The sequence below is a fragment of the Triplophysa dalaica genome, chromosome 20, assembly GCF_015846415.1.
Source record: "Triplophysa dalaica isolate WHDGS20190420 chromosome 20, ASM1584641v1, whole genome shotgun sequence".
Taxonomy (NCBI): domain Eukaryota; kingdom Metazoa; phylum Chordata; class Actinopteri; order Cypriniformes; family Nemacheilidae; genus Triplophysa; species Triplophysa dalaica.
In genome coordinates, this window is record NC_079561.1 from 2,318,312 (window position 1) to 2,338,654 (window position 20,343).

The 20,343-nt window shown below is 37.6% G+C and overlaps 3 protein-coding genes and 1 long non-coding RNA gene across 8 annotated transcripts; 1 reads left to right on the plus strand and 3 right to left on the minus strand.

Annotated features, from left to right (window-relative positions):
• The first annotated feature begins 405 nt into the window (after positions 1–405).
• Positions 406–2,496, plus strand: LOC130409073 (uncharacterized). 3 transcript variants are annotated; one of them, XR_008904814.1, is made up of 3 exons: positions 406–980; positions 1,682–1,798; positions 1,920–2,496. It is a non-coding gene; the product is annotated as an uncharacterized LOC130409073 (long non-coding RNA). The 3 variants fall into 3 exon arrangements; XR_008904815.1 differs by having other exon boundaries at positions 1,712–1,798; XR_008904813.1 differs by having other exon boundaries at positions 406–1,798.
• A 555-nt stretch (positions 2,497–3,051) lies between these two features.
• Positions 3,052–10,052, minus strand: tpx2 (TPX2 microtubule nucleation factor). Of its 2 annotated transcripts, none has more exons than XM_056732629.1 (17): positions 9,922–10,052; positions 9,288–9,413; positions 9,050–9,196; positions 8,009–8,117; positions 7,828–7,902; positions 7,392–7,523; positions 7,068–7,177; positions 6,336–6,499; positions 6,087–6,255; positions 5,775–5,913; positions 5,460–5,676; positions 5,285–5,380; positions 5,040–5,210; positions 4,800–4,946; positions 4,608–4,719; positions 3,560–3,726; positions 3,052–3,423 (listed from the first exon to the last, which is right to left on the minus strand). In XM_056732629.1, exons 2-17 carry the CDS (start codon positions 9,394–9,396, stop codon positions 3,313–3,315), a joined length of 2,175 nt encoding a protein of 724 aa, XP_056588607.1. In that variant the 5' UTR covers positions 9,397–9,413; positions 9,922–10,052; the 3' UTR covers positions 3,052–3,312. The 2 variants fall into 2 exon arrangements, with proteins under 2 accessions (XP_056588607.1, XP_056588605.1); XM_056732627.1 differs by having other exon boundaries at positions 3,560–3,747.
• A 341-nt stretch (positions 10,053–10,393) lies between these two features.
• Positions 10,394–13,443, minus strand: trappc6b (trafficking protein particle complex subunit 6B). 2 transcript variants are annotated; one of them, XM_056732689.1, is made up of 7 exons: positions 13,391–13,443; positions 13,141–13,310; positions 11,559–11,626; positions 11,277–11,394; positions 11,086–11,169; positions 10,826–10,919; positions 10,394–10,661 (listed from the first exon to the last, which is right to left on the minus strand). In XM_056732689.1, exons 2-7 carry the CDS (start codon positions 13,216–13,218, stop codon positions 10,630–10,632), a joined length of 474 nt encoding a protein of 157 aa, XP_056588667.1. In that variant the 5' UTR covers positions 13,219–13,310; positions 13,391–13,443; the 3' UTR covers positions 10,394–10,629. The 2 variants fall into 2 exon arrangements, with proteins under 2 accessions (XP_056588667.1, XP_056588665.1); XM_056732687.1 differs by having other exon boundaries at positions 13,141–13,425.
• A 492-nt stretch (positions 13,444–13,935) lies between these two features.
• On the minus strand, positions 13,936–18,844 carry plagx (pleiomorphic adenoma gene X). The gene is made up of 3 exons (XM_056732669.1): positions 18,643–18,844; positions 17,031–17,094; positions 13,936–16,953 (listed from the first exon to the last, which is right to left on the minus strand). The coding sequence occupies exon 3, from the start codon at positions 16,903–16,905 to the stop codon at positions 15,754–15,756; it is 1,152 nt and encodes a 383-aa protein (XP_056588647.1). The 5' UTR covers positions 16,906–16,953; positions 17,031–17,094; positions 18,643–18,844; the 3' UTR covers positions 13,936–15,753.
• Positions 18,845–20,343: the final 1,499 nt, after the last annotated feature.

The window sequence follows — 20,343 nt, forward strand, 5'->3', positions numbered from 1 at the left end:
TATTCAACCCTATTTTTTTCTGTCCAAATAATTTATACATAAAAGTAAATTTTGTAATCATTACATTTCTTTTTGAAGTTTTGTGTTATGTGTATGATTTCTGACTCTTTTAACAAGAAAGGTGTACGAACTATGAATCTGTTAAGAAGGTACAATATTGCATTGCTACCTGGCAGATATGTTGTCTTATTTTAATACCTATTTATTACAAAAAAAATCAAATATCGCGACAGCTGTTGATACTTCAAATTCCAATCGCTTAAAACCGCCGATTAAATCCAACATACGTTATATTTAATCAATTACAAATTGGTAGCACGCTTCAACTAAAATAACTTGACAAGTATTAGAATTAACATGCACCAATCTAAAAAAAGACAAAGGATGGAATAAGGGATTTTCAAACTGGGGTCCGGGGAGGTTGCAAGACATATTCTTGGAAAAAAGATTTAGCAAAAAACAAAAAAAAATGTCCAGTTTGTATCTGCTTATTTTGCTATGGATGGTTTGCAGAATTGTTTATGTTTGAATCTTTCTCAATAAAAAGATGATTTTTTTCGGACTTGGAGTGAAAATATTGCCAACTTTGTTTAGAAACAAGTTTTTGACTATTCATCCAACACATTTTAAACGTTTCTTTACACACAAATCTATAGATTGATATATATATTTTAGAAAAGGGGTCCATCACAAAAGGTTAATCATATTTGGGGGTCCTTGGCATCATACACTCTAAAAAATGCTGGGTTATTTGTTTAACCCAACAGCTGGGTTGAGCCTGTTGGGTCATTTTGTTGGGTTATTTTCTTAGTGTTGGGTCATTTTTTGAGTAACCCAAACGCTGGGTTACCAGTCTGGTCCAATTGAGTGACAGTTGAGAGAGTAAACCCCTCCCACTCCTCTACGCATCAGACAAACTTTACCTTCGCGGGCATTTTGATCCACTTCATCTCGGAAAGCTGTTATTCGGAGAATAAAAGGTATGTTTTACGAGTTTTTAATGTATAAAACTATTACTGTAAAAAAGTATGCAAAATTCGGCTGTTCGCATTAGGTTTGAAAGTAACGTCTAGCTTCGTTAGCTTTGGATAGCTAGTCTGTAACGTTATGCCCACGTTGTTCTAATTTACAGCTTTTTAATCATTTAAACTTCCTTTTTGGTGAACATTTCCTCTGAAATGTGTGACTTGTGTGAGGAATTTAGTTCAGTAACTTACGCATCTTGATATTAGTTTAAGGTCGACACGAGAGCGTCGTGTCAAAAGCAAACATCCAGCTCATTTTTTTTTATAAATACCGCTAATGTTCGGTGACGGAACTTAGATTTAAGAGTCTTTTAGACGAGAATGTTGTTGTTAAGAACTCAAATACGTGATTTATATATAAACATAACGCCTCTTTGAGATTTTGTTAAGACGCTGTCGGAGGTGTGAGCTTCAGGCTGTCAGCTGTCGTGTCTCCGTGGAGAGCAGCTCTATCTCGGCCATTGCTTCGGGAATAGCCGCTGGCTCTTATAACGTTAGTGGTTAACAATGCGATATAGTTAATTTTGGGTATATGAGACGAACAATTGTTGCTCTTTTTAGACTTAAACTTATTCCCGAGTGTGTCGAATTAGTGAAGGGTTGTTTTAACGTTTATAATATTATTTTTTAAGACTGTATTTCGCTTTCTGTACTAGATCCTACTCTTCTTTTCCCCCCACTGACAGCGTGCAGAATAACAGCTAATATTAATGGATCATTCTATTCAAGAGAATGTCAACTGGAACGTGGATGTTTTCATAACAGGCTTAAAGGTAAACATTATTTAGGTAAAATGACAATGTACTTCTTTATATGTTTATTATAATCCATTGTGCTCTGGGTTGGCCAGTTTCCTTACATTCTTCTCTTGTCTCTTTTCTTGTCTCTTTATAGATGAACAAATTGATAAAGAAACCCTCCTGCTGGACATCCACTTCCAAAAGTGCACACCACACTGTTGTCTACAACTACTAGGAAAAGAATCCTCTTCAGTAAGTCTGCTCCGTGGATATGTCAGGTTAAGCAGTGCTGAAACCGAAAGAACTAACACTATTTAAAATGTTTTGTGAGTTTATATGAAGAGGAAAGTTACGGTGTCCCTTTTTCACATCCATAACGCTTGTTTATTTCTTTTTTTATAGAAAACTTGTGCATAGACTTATATTTTAACATATAAATGCGGTTCTATTAACAAGGGTTTAGTAAAATACTTTTTATAGCGTTTTGAAGTGTTAAGTTGTCTAACTATTTATATTTACTTGTGCCACTTTAATAACCTTGTTAAATGTCTATGTTAAAATCTAAACTAATGTAATTTATTGAAATTAATGTTCTTTAAATATGTATAAACATACATTTCATCAAAGTGTTTTATATGCCATTTTATTGTTCATTGAGCATAACATATTGCATGTTTTTATGAATTCCTTTTGTCTTGCATTTTGATCCTTAATAAAACTATTGATTCTTACTGATGCCTCGAGTATTTCTCTGTGATTTTGTTATTATTTTTAAACATTTCGGGTTTGTTTTAAACCATCAATGTAATTTTTAAGCAAAAGTTGATTTAAATAAAACAACCCAGCATGTTGGGTCAAAGATTTAACCCAACTGGCTGGGTTAAAATAACCCAACGCTGGGTTTGTCCATATTTGACCCAATGTTGGGTTACCAAAATAACCCAAATTGGGTTATTTTAACCCAGCCTTTTTTTAGAGTGTAAAGTTTGAAAATTCCTGGACTAAGATATTGTGAATTGCATAAACTTTACTCAAACCCTACTTTACTTTCTCCCTAAAAGATTGAATTTTAAATCTTAGAACCCCATCTAGAGGTAGTAGGGGCAAAACAATATATTTTGGTTACATACCATTTTGTGGCTTAGCAAAATAATCGCTCCCAATAGCCGTTACATAAACCACTCGATTGGTAATGTGATTTCAACCTCATAAAATGATTGATAAAAACAAATAAATCAACGAATACATTTGTTTTTGTTAGCATTAGAAAGCCAGAACACACAGCATTTGTACACCAAACGTTTCTTTATTAGGAGTACAGTAAAGTTAAAAAGGAAAGAAAAAGATGCTGCATATACATGAAAAATTTAAAGAACTAGTTAGGGCAGTCGTCACAACCCTTATTTACTAGACCAAAAATTGACAAAGTAGGCTTAAAAGCCACAAAATAATAAAACCTTGTACACAAGAGATTGTGTTGCAAAGGCATAAGTAGTAACAACAGACATTAAAAAGAACTATGTACAGTTAAGTTCACGTAATGCATTTTACATGCGGAAACGATCTGAGAAATTGGGAGAGTGTGGCACTGTGAGGGACATTTCACTCTTTTTCACTTCAACAGGCTTGTAGCGTCTGATTGGCTGAGCTTTGTGCACCTTCAGAGAAAAATAAATGCTTTGTCAATATGGCAACCATTGAGATTCCCAGTTTATTAATACTGAACAATGCCTTTAAAAACAACGACTTATTTGGAGTCTAGGAAAATGTGTCTTTAGGCAAAGGCTCCATTACCTGCTCATGCCGCAGCCTTGTGATCTCCTCTTTTTCTTGCTCTTCTTGTTCTCTAGCTCTTTCCTCCTCCATGTGAGCTTTCAGAGTCTCTTTCTCGCACATCTCCCTCTCAAACTCCAGCCGTTCCTTGGCCCGCCTCTCTGTCGACAACTGGAACCCCTCCAGAACTGTAGAATTAGTAGTATTGGCTTGAGAAAGAGCCAAAGGTGAACAAAAAAGACAGCAGTAAAGAAAGGTGGAAGCAAGCAAGAGTTTTCAAATTAGTGCACATAACATAGAAACAAAGCCAGCAACCCAAGGGGAAGTCAAGAGAGGAAATCTGGACATGTATAGCAGAGCACTAGGTGGAAAGAATACAAAAATGCTGATCGGGGTGGGTTTCCCAAACAGCGACATAGGTCGCTGGTTAACCACAATTCTATCATGGACTTTAGGGAAATGAACGATGTAGTTACAACGGTTTCCCGAAACTGTAGTAAATAATCGTTTGAACCAAGTAGGTTCAGCAATCTAGTTGATGACACCACAGAGGAGGAGTAATGACGTCTACTAATAAACACCAAGATAGAACCATGTCGAATTCTTGCCGTTAATAACATGCATTGCATTTAAGCAATACTTTAGTGATTTTATTTTGGTTATCTGTCGTTTAATTTAACATTAATTCATTTATAAGTGCCCCATTTCATTCCACCCAGGGATTCCCCAGGGTCATGGAGCATGTAGGCCAAACAACCAGGCTTCTATTTTCTTAAACTAAAAGATGTAAAATTGAATTTGTATTTATTTTGAACGATAAATATGGAATGCACTGCCTGTTGCTTGCTTATTTCGTTTAATAGCTTGATGCATTTAAGTCTACATGTCATAATAAAAGGAATGATGCTTCTAACCACAGCTCTAGACCTGTAGTTCCAACCACGAAACTTTGCGATGATCGTTGGAACAATGGTTTGGGATCGTTGACCTTTCCTGGAAAGACGGAACTTGCCAACATAGTTGGCTTACGATGCTTTTGGGAAACGCACCCCTGGCAAATAAAACATACCCAACATGGAGCGATTCTCCTTCTTTGGTACAAAAGGCTCCTTGTGGACTGTTGTGTTCGGTCGAGCCTTAAAACATGCAGCTTCGGCCTGACGTTTCAATTCCTCTTTCATCTAGGAAGAATTTTAAACATTAGATGCACAGTGTAAACATCAGCACAATACTATGCAAAAAACATCAATAAAGCGCTTACCATGTGTTCCCAGCGTTCACCCTTTGCTGCTCCTCGTTCATCTAACATCAGTTTGAATGGAGCAGGTTTGGTGGGCTCTAACACCTTTTTCTCAGGAAGATGCACTTCATGGAAGTCAGGAAGAGGTTGGGCCTTAAACCTTGGCACCTTGAGAAGTTTTGGCATTATAAAACTGTAAAAACTCTTGGTGATATTCAAGAAGATTGTTTGTTGCCTCAAAGAAATACTAAAGAAAATCACCTCTTCATTTCGCAGTTCCTCTAGTTTCTTTTCCTTCATCGCTCTCCGTTCCCTCTCACGCTCTTCAAACGAGAAGGGACACATTTCCACCTGGCTCTTGATGAGAGGTTTGGGGTGGAAGGGCAGGAAATGGGGCACAGCAAGTGCCTTAATTGGCGCTGGAGGTTTTTCCTAAAGATGCAAAGCAATTAGTTGAAAACAGTCAACAGATATTCATCCAAAATTCACACGTAATTAAACTTCACCTCTTCCTGTTTCTTTTCCATTCGCACACGATTTTTAAGAGCAAACGCTGGTGATTCAGGAACAGTCGGGTAAAGCACTTTCTTCTCTGGGACCCCCTTAAGTATATAAGCAGATGAGATTAAAAACGAGAACCTATTAAGAACGTCAAAGAAAGCTGAATGTACAGGTACCTACCACAACTTCCTCCAGAATTCGTGTGGGTACAGGTCTGGAGTGGAACATGTGGTCCTCTGGTTCTTCTGGCTTTTTGTTGGTCTGCCTTTCCTGAAGTCGCTTCTCGATCTCTAGCTGGAATACCTCTGGACGAGTACTTTCCTTAACCGCAGGCTTCTTGGGAACAACAGGCTCTTGGAGAATTTTTCGGTTGAGTTCTAGAGCTTTAAATTTAAACCTGAGGTGAAGGACGGAGAAGTTTGTTAGTTGAGCTAAGAACTTGACGAATTTATAAGCAAACAACAGGGTTTCAACAAGCATCCGGACAGAACTCACTGCTGCAGTTTTTCTGCCTCCTCGTCTTCAAGCTCTGCTGTACTCTTGACCGTGGTGGGCCGGTGCCGGAGTCGAGTCATCAGCTGTGGAGTTTTAGGGTGTGTGACCTTTAGCTTATCCGGCTTTACCGGCGATGGTCCTGTAAATAAGACAGGCAAACCCAGTCACACAAGATGAAAATGGTGAACTGCTTTTATGGAGAAAAAAACTCAGCAGTGGTTCAAAATGATGATTTGCATATAAACAACATTAAAAACTAGATTTTCTCCACATGGGGGTTTCACTTAAACACTATAAACATTACCAACCCACCTCTCTCTTGGCACTGCCGGCTACGCAGGTGATAACGGGTAGGTGTGCGTTTCTGGAACTGCTCAATCTGCTGGGCCATCGGCACGTAGATGCCCGTCTCTTCTAGCTTCCGTTTGCCTCTGGAGAGGTTAAAGGGTTTGGGAATGGTTGTTCCCTTCGGGCCCTTCAACTATTGGAGAATAACAACAAGCACTTAGTAGTACCAAGAATCACTCACATCCATTAATACCAGACATGGGGATAACTCACAGGTGAAGCTGGGTGTTTGCGGAGCTGAGAGGTGAAGTTTATCTCCTTGTATGAGTGGTCTTCTGCAGAAGATCCATCTGTGTGGTTTTTCAACCTGTTATCTGAACAGAAGTTAAACTCTTTTGGAATGGTGGTGGACAACACTTGCTTCTTAGGTGGCTGACCTAAAAAGGGGAATAAATAATAATCTCAAACAAATGCAATGCATACCAAACAATCAAGCAGATGCTTTTAAAAATACAATTGGGGGGACGTAGGAGTTAACAAAAATGATTAAAGGCACATCTACATAAACAATAGCAATCTGGTCAATGTGCGTGCTATAAACTTTAAATTCAGTTTATACTCCACCTATGCCTGACTCGCACCTCTCCAAAAATGTAACAACGCTTCAACTCGACGCGCACCCCACACAGACCACAAGCGCTGGGATTGGTCTGTTTGAACCCCTGCCTCATGTCAAAAAAAACTCACCGATAGAGTCATGTTTACTCAGACTATTCATTCGGAAATGCGTTTAAGTAAAATAATTGTGGTTCTGTATTAAACGTCTCAAATCTGCAACATAAGTGACCGTTTACTCGCCGCTAATGCTTCTCATATTGCCTGTTGATGCAGACAATGACGTAGCAGTATAAATGAAAACCGACAGGTAGGCTAGGGCATAGAGAATACCAGGTAGGTCCGATGCTAGAGTATAAACTTCGGTTTATAAATATGATGAGAACTTACTGCCGGCCAGTGCAGCCCTGAAGCTGGCTTCATTCTTACGCCTCTGTTCTGCCACCTCCTTTTGAAGAGTTTCAATACGCTGCAACTCGTGTTGCTCTGAACTTTTCTGCCTGTCATCAAAAAAAAAGAAAAAAGAACGTACACACAGTCAGTATAAAGTAAAAGCAGTATAATTTAAAAATAAACAGCTTGCAAAAACTGATGTATTGTCATTATGCACTATAGAATCACAATTTCCACGTTACTGCTTAGAAACCATAGGTTCGTAACACTTCACTACACTAGACTTACGCCTGACAACATGCTTGTAGGATTCAGACTTACTGTGCAGCATTGGAGGTAGAAGCAGTATGCGAGATGGCAGCCGGAGTCTTTGACGCAGCGTGTTTGTTCCTCAATCTAATGCTGTTCCTCACACCAGGACCGCTGCGTAGAGCAGACTTGGACGTTGAGCTCCTGTTGAAACATATCAATGTGATTTAGATACAAACTGAAATAATGACATTTAAACACTGACTAGCAGTACTCTTAAGTAACCAAACTATCATCCAGTCAATTCACCCGTGAAACATCTAAAATCCCCACTAGGTGCCCTCCACTGCTTAGCGAACTCAAGCCAAGCATATTTTTTACCTCCGGCGATGTTCAAAAACTCTTCTTGCTGTGGCAGCTGCTACAACTCTATGCATCGAAACAAAGGGGCGTATTGAGCACCCTGTAATAAACTAATAATGGATGTAAATAAAATGAATACACATACCGTCTTTTCTTGATGACAGGGGGTGTTGTAGGAGCGGTGGGCTTTTCGTTTTTGGGCACAGGTCGTTTTGACACTCTGCAGAATGTAGATAAAAGGGAAACACAGTTGGTTGGCTGATGTTTTTTTTGTTGATATATGTAAAGCAGGGTGGCCGATGGGGTGTAGCAGAAGTTGCCTGTACCTGCGTGGTTGAACAGGAACGGCTTTATTGGCTTGACCAGGAGCTGCAGTAGTTGTGCCATTTCCCCATGATGTGACAATGTTTGACGGGGGCTCCGTAGAGGTGCTTTCTGTAACATCATGCACATATTTTTAAAATGAACCATGGGTATGGAGAGATGTATGGCTTAATATATTAACAATGGCATCGACTTTGAAATGTGAAATAACAAAAACAGTGTAACCGGCAAAGTATTCCTAAACTTGAAAAATATTTTTTTACTCCGAGGCAGCAATTTTTTGCGTCAAAATCCGTGACGTCAAACGGTTGCAACCTAAACCCGTTTTCTTTTTCTACAGCGAAGCACATGCGCCTCCATATATAACAGGACAATATGAGACATCAAACATAAGATCAGATATATAAATACAGTACACATATACTTATTACATTATGAGAATATACTGTTAAAACACAATAATAAAATGTTTACGGTTTGGTTATTTATTCTGTATTCGAGCACACAGGAATATAAAACCCCTTCAGCTGATGACAGAGAGGGAGGACAATAAGGTTAGGCTATTGATGTTGATAAATTAACATCAAAAAGTAAAATTTTGGACAAAATACATCTTATAATGGCTAAAAACATTGTGTATCTAATTAATTAGAAATTATTTTGTTATTAATATGTTTATCTTGTATGTAACCAACAATATTACAATGTATGAAAAATCAAACGGCATCTTCATTTTCTTTATTATATCAGCACTTTATATTTACTGATGAACAGATCAGTGTCTGCCATCAGTTTGCCTGTCTGTGCATGCAACCATTTTACAAAAAGAACATGGCAGCCTCCTTAGGTCAAAATGAGTATTACATTTAGGTTTTTTTAAAGAATTGAAAATATAAGATATGTTTCTAACAAAAAATGCTAGTAGTGTACGGCTATTACAACGTATTTAGTCACACACATCTCTCTATACACTGGGTCCCCTTTAAGTTAAACCATAAAATATCACTTAACTATAAAGTGTATGAACAAGTGTTTTTTCCAACCTGAGCTTGTAGACTCCCCTTGTTTAACCATAGGAGATACCAGAGCTTTGGGTCTGTTATCATGATGGATTTCATCAAAAGGCTTTGTGGTCCGTAAAGGGGTGGTAAGCTGGTTCACTGTACCACCATTAGGAGTGGCCTTCAAATCTAACAGAGACAAAAAGGGTCATTTGTGTGACCCTGAACAGTACACCACACACTTAGAAGAAATAAAATGTTCTTATATGTAGAGACTTACCAAACCACTGATCAGCATTATCTTGAGGGTCCAAGACGAAATCATCTATGGACTCAATGACATGAGAAGGGGCATCCCATGTGTAGGCATCAATAGAACCCCCTTCCATATTTAAGCCACAAGCTTCTATAAAGCAAAAAAAGTTGTACACATCAAAGATTGTACTGCAACGTGGTTGCAATTACACAAGGTTTGCGCACAAGTACACAACACTGCTTCCACAATGGCGCAAAATGGCAGGTAGTGGCCGATCTCGGACTCAAACCTCTTTATTAAATGTGAACTTTATAATAATATATAGTGAATACTATTCGTGTTTACTATAATATTTTAAAGTCTTAACTTACACTTCAACTTGCAGATATTATTCGTACGCGAGATTTAAGATGAAATATTAACACGCACAAAAATGACAGAATGTAAACAAACGCGGTCTTTATAATTAATAGAAAGAAAGACCTTAATTAAAACATGGAAGTGTCGATTCGAATCTGCTTATACTTCTTAATTCGGAGTAACAACGTCAGTTCATTTCGGTTGCGGCCCAGTCTGACGGATCTAACTAAAGCCTAATTTAATATGAAAACAAACTACACAAAAAGCAAGACTACACCGTACAAAATCAAACACTTACTTTTCACTTCGGTGTCTTTGGTCGCAACCTGAGAGGTTGGAAATAAATGCAGTAAATCTTAAACCTCAGTCGCTCGCGCTCACAATGTCTTTACACAAACAACCGGATCGTGAGACTGGTTTGAAAGTGCGTGCCGTTAGAGCTGCATTTACAAACTAGCCAATCAGATGCGTTAACACGACGCGTCTCATTTCCTATTAGCTGCTCGCTTGTGACGTATTGGGACGTACGCGTTAGTCACGTGATTCTTGGCGGCGCTTTGCTGATAAAATGTCTAGGACATTTAAAACTCGTTGCTTTTAATTGTTTAACTTGTTTGCGTCTACGAATTATAAAGTTAGCATAATTATGTCAATGTGTAAAGGTATGTGTATATGTATGATACTAGTTTCAAAGAAAAAAAAATCCACTGTGAAAAACTTTATTTATATTTCGTAACATTTGTCACATTTAAGATGGAGCACAAAAAGAGTCATTCCAGGATTTCAGATTTTAATGTTATCAGTGCAAAATGAAATAACAAAATACAGTGTGCACAGGGGATGTAAAAAACGGACATAATACAATACAATGAGGCTTGACATCTACATGTCAAAACACTTTTGATGCAATTAGTTAATGCAAATAAAAATCATAGTGTCATCAGCAATTAAAATGAAAGGCAATTAAAACTAAATGTTATGAACAATATGCTCTTTGTGTTGTCCATCACATCTTCTGGACCATCACCTGGAATTTACCTGAGAACAAACAGAGCAAAAGAGAAATTGGACAATATGGATGGAAACAGTAACAAAGAACCAGTTCATTTACTTAAATAAAAATCATCCACTATATTCAAAATCTGTGTATGTAAGTCATTTGTCTGAGATGGTGAATTTCTGCACATAAAAATAAAACTTACAGGCTGGCATGACAGACACTTCTGCAGTGACGATACTTTTAACACCAATATTTGAAAGTGCTCCCCGGACCAGGCCGCAGGTGAAGGCCAAAAACTACAGACGAGAGAAACGAAACACAGTCACCACACAAAGCAACACAATAAAGCCGGTGGGTGTTTGCTGCGCATCCAGGAACCCAGTTGTGCGAGTATGGGACAGTCACGTGCAAGGAGTGAGTATAAAACATTCAAGTAAAAATAAAGTCGAGTCTGCAACTTACCTTCGGTGCATGTTCTAGATGCTGTTTGCCTGCAGACAGTTGGGTCAGCAAGCGGAACTTATTATCTTGTAGCACATAAATACCCTACAAACAATTAAAATTGAACTAACTAGATCCCAATGCTAAAAACTTCAAGCCATTATTGTCAAGACATTCATTAAAGTACTTTGGTAATACACAATAGTACAAACCTGGTGATTGGTTCTCAGGTTGTCAATTTGCTTCTTAAAAACACTGGTCCAGAAATCTTTGCAGATAAACTTCATGACATCAAGCTCATCTTTGAAACGTGGCGTGTCTTTGGTAAACCTGTAAACGGTATATTTAGCTGCACATCTTTTCATGAAGAACTCCCAATTATTACTCATTCATTCCTGATTTTTTAAACAAACCACAAAGTTCCAGTGGGCCTACAGTGAACGTGCTATAAGTTTGACGTTGTATGATCTAATAATAAAATAAGAACATAATACCTTTCAATAAGTCCTTGTCCCACACGAAACCCCATATTCTCAAGTTTAGAAACGCATCGTCCATTTTCCTGTACAAAGCATTTTAGATTAGATTAGATTCAACTTTATTGTCATTACACATATACATGTACAGTGTAACGAAATGTAGTTTAGGTCTAACCAGAAGTGCAATTAGCAAGTGCGGGATATACAGTCTTAATAAATACAGAATACAATATTAGGAAAATACTATACAATGCGCATGTACTATGAAAAAAATAAACTTTACAGAAGTAATGTTCTATGAAAATATGACAGTCGGTATGTACTATGAACAATATATACAGAAGGCTATATACTGTGAACATAAATGTACAGGTGGTTATGAACAGATAACAATTAGACTATACAATAGTGCAGTGACTTAAGTGTGCATTAATTATAGACATAGCTATTAAAGTTGCAGTGCAATAGATGCGGTTATTAAAGGTACGGTGCAGTATATGAGTTAATGCAGATAATAGAGTTACAGTGCAGTAGATGAGATAATGCAGTTAATAGAGTTACAGTGCAGTAGATGAGTTAATGCAGTTAATAGAGTTACAGTGCAGTAGATGAGTTAATGCAGTTAATAGAGTTACAGTCCAGTAGATGAGTTAATGCAGTTATTAGAGTTACAGTCCAGTAGATGAGTTAATGCAGTTATTAGAGTTACAGTGCAGTAGATGAGTTAATGCAGTTAATAGAGTTACAGTGCAGTAGATGAGTTAATAGAGTTAATAGAGTTACAGTGCAGTAGATGAGTTAATGCAGTTAATAGAGTTACAGTGCAGTAGATGAGATAATGCAGTTAATAGAGTTACAGTGCAGTAGATGATATAATGCAGTTAATAGAGTTACAGTGCAGTAGATGATATAATGCAGTTAATAGAGTTACAGTGCAGTAGATGAGTTAATGCAGTTAATAGAGTTACAGTCCAGTAGATGAGTTAATGCAGTTATTAGAGTTACAGTCCAGTAGATGAGTTAATGCAGTTAATAGAGTTACAGTGCAGTAGATGAGATAATGCAGTTAATAGAGTTACAGTGCAGTAGATGAGTTAATGCAGTTAATAGAGTTACAGTGCAGTATATGAGTTAATGCAGTTAATAGAGTAACAGTGCAGTAGATGAGTTAATGCAGTTAATAGAGTTACAGTGCAGTAGATGAGTTAATGCAGTTAATAGAGTTACAGTGCAGTAGATGAGATAATGCAGTTAATAGAGTTACAGTGCAGTAGATGAGTTAATGCAGTTAATAGAGTTACAGTGCAGTATATGAGTTAATGCAGTTAATAGAGTTACAGTGCAGTAGATGAGTTAATGCAGTTAATAGAGTTACAGTGCAGTAGATGAGTTAATAGAGTAACAGTGCAGTATATGAGTTAATGCAGTTAATAGAGTTACAGTGCAGTAGATGAGTTAATGCAGTTATTGAAGTTACAGTGCAGTAGATGAGTTAATGCAGTTATTTAAACAACTCAGCATGTTATTGTGACATAACTTTTTATTAATGTATTTAACAATATTCTGTCACAGTATCCCGTGTGTCTCAAGCTCTTACCGACTCCCCGCATTCTACACCGTTGACATACTGAATAATTTCACTGTGCAGGAACTGGAAAAGAGCCTCGTCTGCCATCCCACCCCAGTTCGGCCAGTGCCAGGCTGAATCTGACAGGCGACAAAAACTACACGACACGAACAAGTGTACGTATCGACAGACAGCGACTACTTCAGATAGAAAATAAACACGGTGTGAATATATACATTCAATTAAAATATTTCGCCAGTGTTTTTGACTGCTCCCTTACTTTTTTTATCAAGAGGTCCTCCGCGTCAGCTCTACTTCCTGTTTGGTTTGAAACGAGCTCCCCTTAGCTTTGCCTGACTAGAAATATAGTGTAGTTTTCTTACTAAAAGCGTCTTTTTCCCAGAACAGGACAGTCTGGACGCTTGCTTAGACAAGGATTTAGACTACGAAAAAGTAGGCAGACCCGAATTATTTTAACGTAATGACATAGTAGTGTTTGCATTTTCTAAACAACTACAAGAATTAAACATTAACAATTTATTCATTTCTATAAAATGACAATTGCAATTAAACATAAAACTTTAAAATTAAAATCATAATTTGAGATGTATTCATTAAGACATTGGAATGAACATTTTATTTATATATAATACATAACATTATCATAACATCGGAATTTTGAGTTATCAATCAAGAATTTAACTCCAATAGTGTAACTTTTCCCAAAGAGTTTACTGCTAATAGTAATTCAAAGGATGACGGTATTGAAAGAAACACACCAAAACCCATCGATGTCTACAACATGCTTTATTTCTTAATTCATCCTTAACAAACAGTCGTTGAAACATTAAAATGCTAATACTGGGAGAAGATGTGAAACACCCGTTTACTCCAGCTAAACATCCATTGAAACTAGATTTCTCACTAAAGGTACAGTACAGCTGTGCACAGTGTGCATCTCACTGAGGTAGATCAGTCTGAACATCACAGTTGAGTTGAGGACGGCTTCCAAAGAAGGAAATGTCCTACAAAATTTCATGCCCAAATCCTGTTATACATTTCCGATATATGAATGGGAAGAACAAAGGGATCTCATGAATTGTATTCATCCATTCAAGTTTGTGTAAACAAAACGGAGCAGACCCTATTTCAAAGTAACCTTATAGGTTACTTATTCATGTAACACTAAGTTAAAAGAAGACACAGTGAAGCAGTGCTATTTCATTTTGCATGGTGAAACTTAATCAGTGCTCCTGATGTTCCACGGAGAGATACGTGAAGTGCTTCAGCAAAACAGAGCGTGTGCTAAGCTTTTTTTTTTTAAGGAGACGCACTTTGTAATGTGGTGTTCATTGTTTAAAACTATTACCCAAACAACATTCTAAATCAAGAAATTATCTTCCAGATATATCCAAGACATAAATGTTATCAACATGACCAATTAACATGAAAAAGGGCATTAACTTAAGTACAAAATTAAACGCGGAAGATTTTACTTGCGTCTACTGAGAGAAATGTTTGTGGTCGGCTATTAAGTTTTTAAAAAAGTATCCAAGACAATAATCTTGTTTTATTTTACTTTCAAAACACCTTGAAATAATACATAGAAAGATGGGGTCTACAATAAACAATGTAGCCAAGGTATCCACTCGAAATTGTGATTTCCTTAACATTTAGAATTAAGGATGTGAACAGGGGCGGACTGGTAAGCAAATTCGGCAGGGGATTATTCGGCACTCCGCCAATTCTGTCCACGGGGGCCGGTTGGCGAGGGTGCGTTTGAAAGCATCAGACCTCCACCAGAGTATATGTCAATGGGGGGGGTGCTGTGCGGTGTATGTAACGTGTGCATTGCGTTACATAGATACGTGTCCGACTCACTAATGCTTTCGCGTTGCGTGCATTCACGATTATAATATGTTCGCCAGTTCGCCCCTGATCACGGCCGTAGGTCTGAACTTTGACAGAATGTCCTACCGGTCAGTCCGCCCCTGGATGAGAACACAATAGCACCTACAAACTTTTACCAAAATGCTAAAATCAACACAACCTAATTAATGCTGAATCTAAAATCTTGATAGATAAATTGTAGAGCGTTCAAATAAACTAAACAAAAAACTAGGATAACGTCTCCATGCGCATTACATGAAGACGTTTCGTGTGAAGATTTGCTTCTTGTCAAAAAGAATTTTCCAGCTTGGAGAGGTAGGTTTTGCGTTGCGTGACTGTGAGCTGAGAGGTAAATCTATGACCACAGTTCAATCTGACTCTAAATCATAGAAGTGCCGTTGCTAAAAAAAAGTGCTTCATTATACAACGGAGAACACTGTAAAAGCATGTCTTTTCTTCTTGACAAAAAAACATTTGAGGTATTTCTTTTGCTAGCTTTGCCGCTGACGCTTCTTCAAACGAATGAGGTTCATACATCGCTAAACAGTTACTCAGGAGACAAAGAAAAAAACTATTCTAAAAGCAAAATTCCATCTATCCTAGCAACAATATCATGCTAATCATCCTCCTCTATTTCTATGAGATCTATTAGCAAAAAACCTTACAACCTTCATCGTGTTACCTATAAGGTATTTGGCAATGTTACAGCAGAGCTGTTGCACTCGACTGGCAGGTCAAAGTGGACATGGGTAACTATTGTTGGAAGGCCTGATGGAATCGAGGTAGAGTTGGAGAGAAACCAGAGATCTGGTTTAAGTGCCCTGAAGCCATAGGCTCCTGCAGTGACTGTGGCTGAAATGAGGTAAAGGGCCCAGAGAGCTGAGAGGTAGGACTTGGGGACGCAGCTGTGGTCGTGGTGGAGTATCCCATCACGAGGCTTCCCGAAGTCAAGGGCGTGCTGTAGGGAGGCAAACCGAATGGCAGGAAGCCCAGCAGATGTGAAAGGTCCATGTTGGCGGAGGCGTTAGGGGGCTCAGCTGAGGTGAAGGAGTTCCTGAGGGTGAAATGGGCACCATGACCTCCCAAGTTATCGGGGAGAAGGTCGCCAGGCCGAGAGACGGCGGTCGCCATGGAGGCTTGTGGCGGCATCGGCCCACACTGGAGTTCGGTCAGGAAGTTCTCCATCTCTGCTTTCAGATACGAGGTAGTGGAACTAGGCTGATACCTAGGAGCCTGCTGGTACTGCTGCGGCTGAGGCTTGCTTGGCTCGAGGTAACAGCCCACACCCATCGGGCTGGACAGGGGGCCAGACACCATCGGATGATGGTGAGTGACCCCTGAGGTAGATGTACTCGGTAGGCCAAGTGGGTTGAACATGCTCATAGCAAAAGCCTCTGATGCATCCTTTGGAGATCCAACAGAGCACATGGTGGGACTGGGCTCCTCTTTAATGGGCATGGGGGCGAGGGTCTCCAACTCCTGCGCATGGCTTTTCTTCAGGTGTCGGGTGAGGTGGTCACGTCGGCCGAAACGCTGGGCGCAACGCGTGCACAGGAAGTCCCGCCTGCCCGTGTGCACCACCGCATGGCGACGGACATCCTTGCGAGTAAAGAAGCGCCGACCGCACCGTTCACACTGATGCTTTCTTTCTCGTACCACTGCCCCCGGGGGTGGCCGACCGGTGTGTGTACTCAAGTGCTCGAGCAACGTGGGCATGCAGTCAAACACCTGACGACAAACCTTACAGGTGAGGTCACCAACGGGAGAGGTGGCATGCGTCGCCATGTGGCGTCTGAGACCCAGACGGGTGTTGTAATGCTTTCCACATTCTTCACATCGCAGTTCTTGCTTGTTGGGGTCGTGGGTCTGGAGGTGGCTGTTCAACTGGTCTTTGCCATGAAACATTTCTTTCACATGTATGGGTGGTTCTCAGGGAGTATGTAAATTGCACATCTGAGAAAAGAGATTTCTGTTACAAGAGTGCAGACCAAAATGTACACTACGAGTTAGGAAGAGAACGAGGTTTATACCTGAGAAGAAACACTGAGAGGTGATTTTTCTTGGATCTGAAGGTCTTTTTGCATGTTCAAAATTCTACACACCAACACAAATGTGCAGAAAGAATGTCTGATTAGACGTGTATATTATTTATTCAACATTTAAAAGGTTTTTTTCGACAAAAGCTTAACCATTTAATGTGTTAATAATGAAAACATCAATCAGGATTTTTATTGCTCTTAGAGCATTTTTAACACATTTTTTAAGAGAAACCAACGAGATAATGCAGCGGAAATTACATCTATGTATTGGTTGTTAAAATGCATGAAAACCACATCGGTGCAACCAGACAGTAAACTATTTAGTGATAAACAGATTCTAATTGTTAGCCATGTTATTAAATCCCATGTCAATTTGTTGTGGCATCAAAGCAAGGATATTCTTGGTCATTGGATTTTTGTGTTATTTTAACTTTAAATATTTGAATGCCGGTCTCAAAACCAACATGAAAAATGAATTTGATCAAAAAAATGAAAATACATGACTTTTCTTTGTAAATTTAGGGATTTATTGTATAGCAAAAAAGTGCTTAATGTCAATGTGTTGCCTATTAAGTCTTTCAACCTGCTGGCCTCTGAATAGTGAAGGTAACCAATTTCAACAGAAGAAGCTTAAAAACAGCCTAAAGGGATGTCCAGGATGATTGGTTAGTGCCTTTAAAAAGGGTTTGTTTACCTGTTTCAAGTCTCACAAAAGCACATTCATTATCTTGACAGAGCTCCGGAAAATGGGTGTCAATAACTACCTTATTGACTTAAGTAATTTTGCAATTCGAGTATACTTTACAAATACACGGACTATTTAAAAACAATCTTTTTATCTAAAAAAGTTTAAATCCAACTTTATATTCAAATGCGCTTGGTGATTTATTTTATCTGTTCAATATGAGATGTTTACCTATGTGGGCCTATTAATGAATTAATTTACAAATAACAAATTATCTTTATTGAATAAATGTGCTTTTATACGTCTTCAGATATATTTAAAGCAAACCGCTTACATTCACGAAAAGCAACATTACAAATGAGGTTTAATTTCAGACAAAAGACATGAAACAAATGTTGCACATTAATTTCAAACATCACGTTGCCTAAAATGTTACAAAATAACAAATAACTAAATAGCCGCACTAAAATCGAAACTATATAAACATTTTAAAGGTGTCTCTCATACGAATAAACGACTTTTTATGAAACCTTTGGCACGTTTTGATCAGCAAAGAACCGAAAAATATTGTAATTAAATAGTAATAAAAGTATTATAATATCACGGTATTACATTATACAGTCATTTAAAAAACAGCAGAGATTGGACTCTTGCTTAAAACTCTTCCCGTCTTTAACATATAATAAACTATTTAAAAATGAATATCTTTATTGTATAACAATGTCTAGCGAAGCTAATTTGTTTGCTCATGCAAGCAACACTTGGATTTCTTGGTAAATTAACTTTTGACTTTTTTGAAAACCCCCAAATAATAATAGCAAAACATTGAAAGGGGTTTAAACTTGTAAACATCAATGCAAACACACCACGCGGTCTTATATTCATAAAACATTTGCATATAAACAGTCTTGTGCTCACCAGAAACTTTTGATCGCCGCAAAAGTTGCATTTCACAGTCAATCCAGTCTAACGTTATATCTCGCAGCGATGCACGTCAAAAAGTCGTCGCTCTGACATTTTTCGATGAATTCGCACGACGTGTTCGCAGTGGATTATTTGCTTTAAATATTTGTTTTAAAATATTGTGTGTATTTTTTGGGCCTGCTGGTTCTTCCCTCTAAACACAGCACCACTCGAGCCGAGGGGCGCGTGCATTGTGGGAACGTGACGTCAGACCACTTCGGCCAACTTTCAGGGTGGGATTTCACCCCTGTTTTTCGCCATTTAAGCCATCACGAACACCCACGGGCATAACGTTTTACAACAAAGATAAAACGTTTATAAAATATCAATTTTGAAAACATTAGCTACCTCAACTCGAGTCTTAAAGAATAAACATCTCTACATTTTGAATAAAGTGCTTTTGGTTCATAAAATATAATGTTTTTTACTATAGGCCTATAATGTTAATTTTATAATATCGAATTAATTTGGTTTGATGCCTAAGAATGACAAAAGTAGGGCCTATCCAAGGCAACACGCTGGAAAAAGCAAGCAACCTCTTTTTAAATTTTGCTTTTTAAAATGACAATTAGACTATGTTGTCATAAAAGAAATCAGGTTGCAATTGCATGAAATTGTCAATTTCTATTACATAATAGCCTAATTGTCTGTATCATTAATGCATCTTGGAAAATCAGATTAAAATTCGATGCAACACGGCCAAGAACCATCAGAATTTTTATTATATTTTATACACAAAACATTATTCAATGTGTTATATTAATAGTTTCGATATGCTTAGTAAAGGAGTTTAATAGATTATTTATTATATCTCATTAAATAAAGCAGATAAATTCATCCTGTAGAAAACGACATTTTGCAGAAATAAAACTATTAATTCTGCAAAACTGAATGCGTTAATTTTGCAATGGTTGAAATAATACTATTAATTATTAATTTAAAATGATAAAACATATAATCAATGAATATACTAAACATTTATAATAATTAAAAACATACCCGTAACACAAAAAGTTATTACAAAGCTATTTAAGAAACGGAATATTACAGCAAGATATTCCTTATTATATTTTTGACAATTCTCAAATATACACACTGGCTAGTCAAGTTTGCAGAATTGCCGATTGTGATTCTGAAATGCATAAATCATGAGAGATCTGTTTATATTTAAAACCATTGAACTTCTTCATTGTTTACTCACCTTCATATGCATGGGAATGGTGTCAGAATATTCATATTTGGTTAAACATGAAATTTATTCTCAACATCATGCCAGGTGTGCTTTCAAAAAGCTGTTGCTTGTTTAAAGACTGTACATGAAGAGTTTGCTTCCAAAATGAGATCACAAAAAAGAATCATGTTTTTTATTGTGCATTCCAATAGATATCAATCAAACTGCAGTTGGTTTGTTTTGATTCATACATAATACCTAAAAAAATACAGCTAACTAACACAATAAAACATAACTAAAAACATGATTAAAAAACTCTTCATAAGCATGTTTTCTTTATAATCTTATTTTTTTTTTGCATGCTAAAGTATATTAAAAAGTACATGTACTTATGTTTCTTTATGCATGACCTTTTCCTTTGATCACGTTCTACAAAGAGATCTTACATATTGAAATGCTGTATATGGATTACATTAACCCTTAGT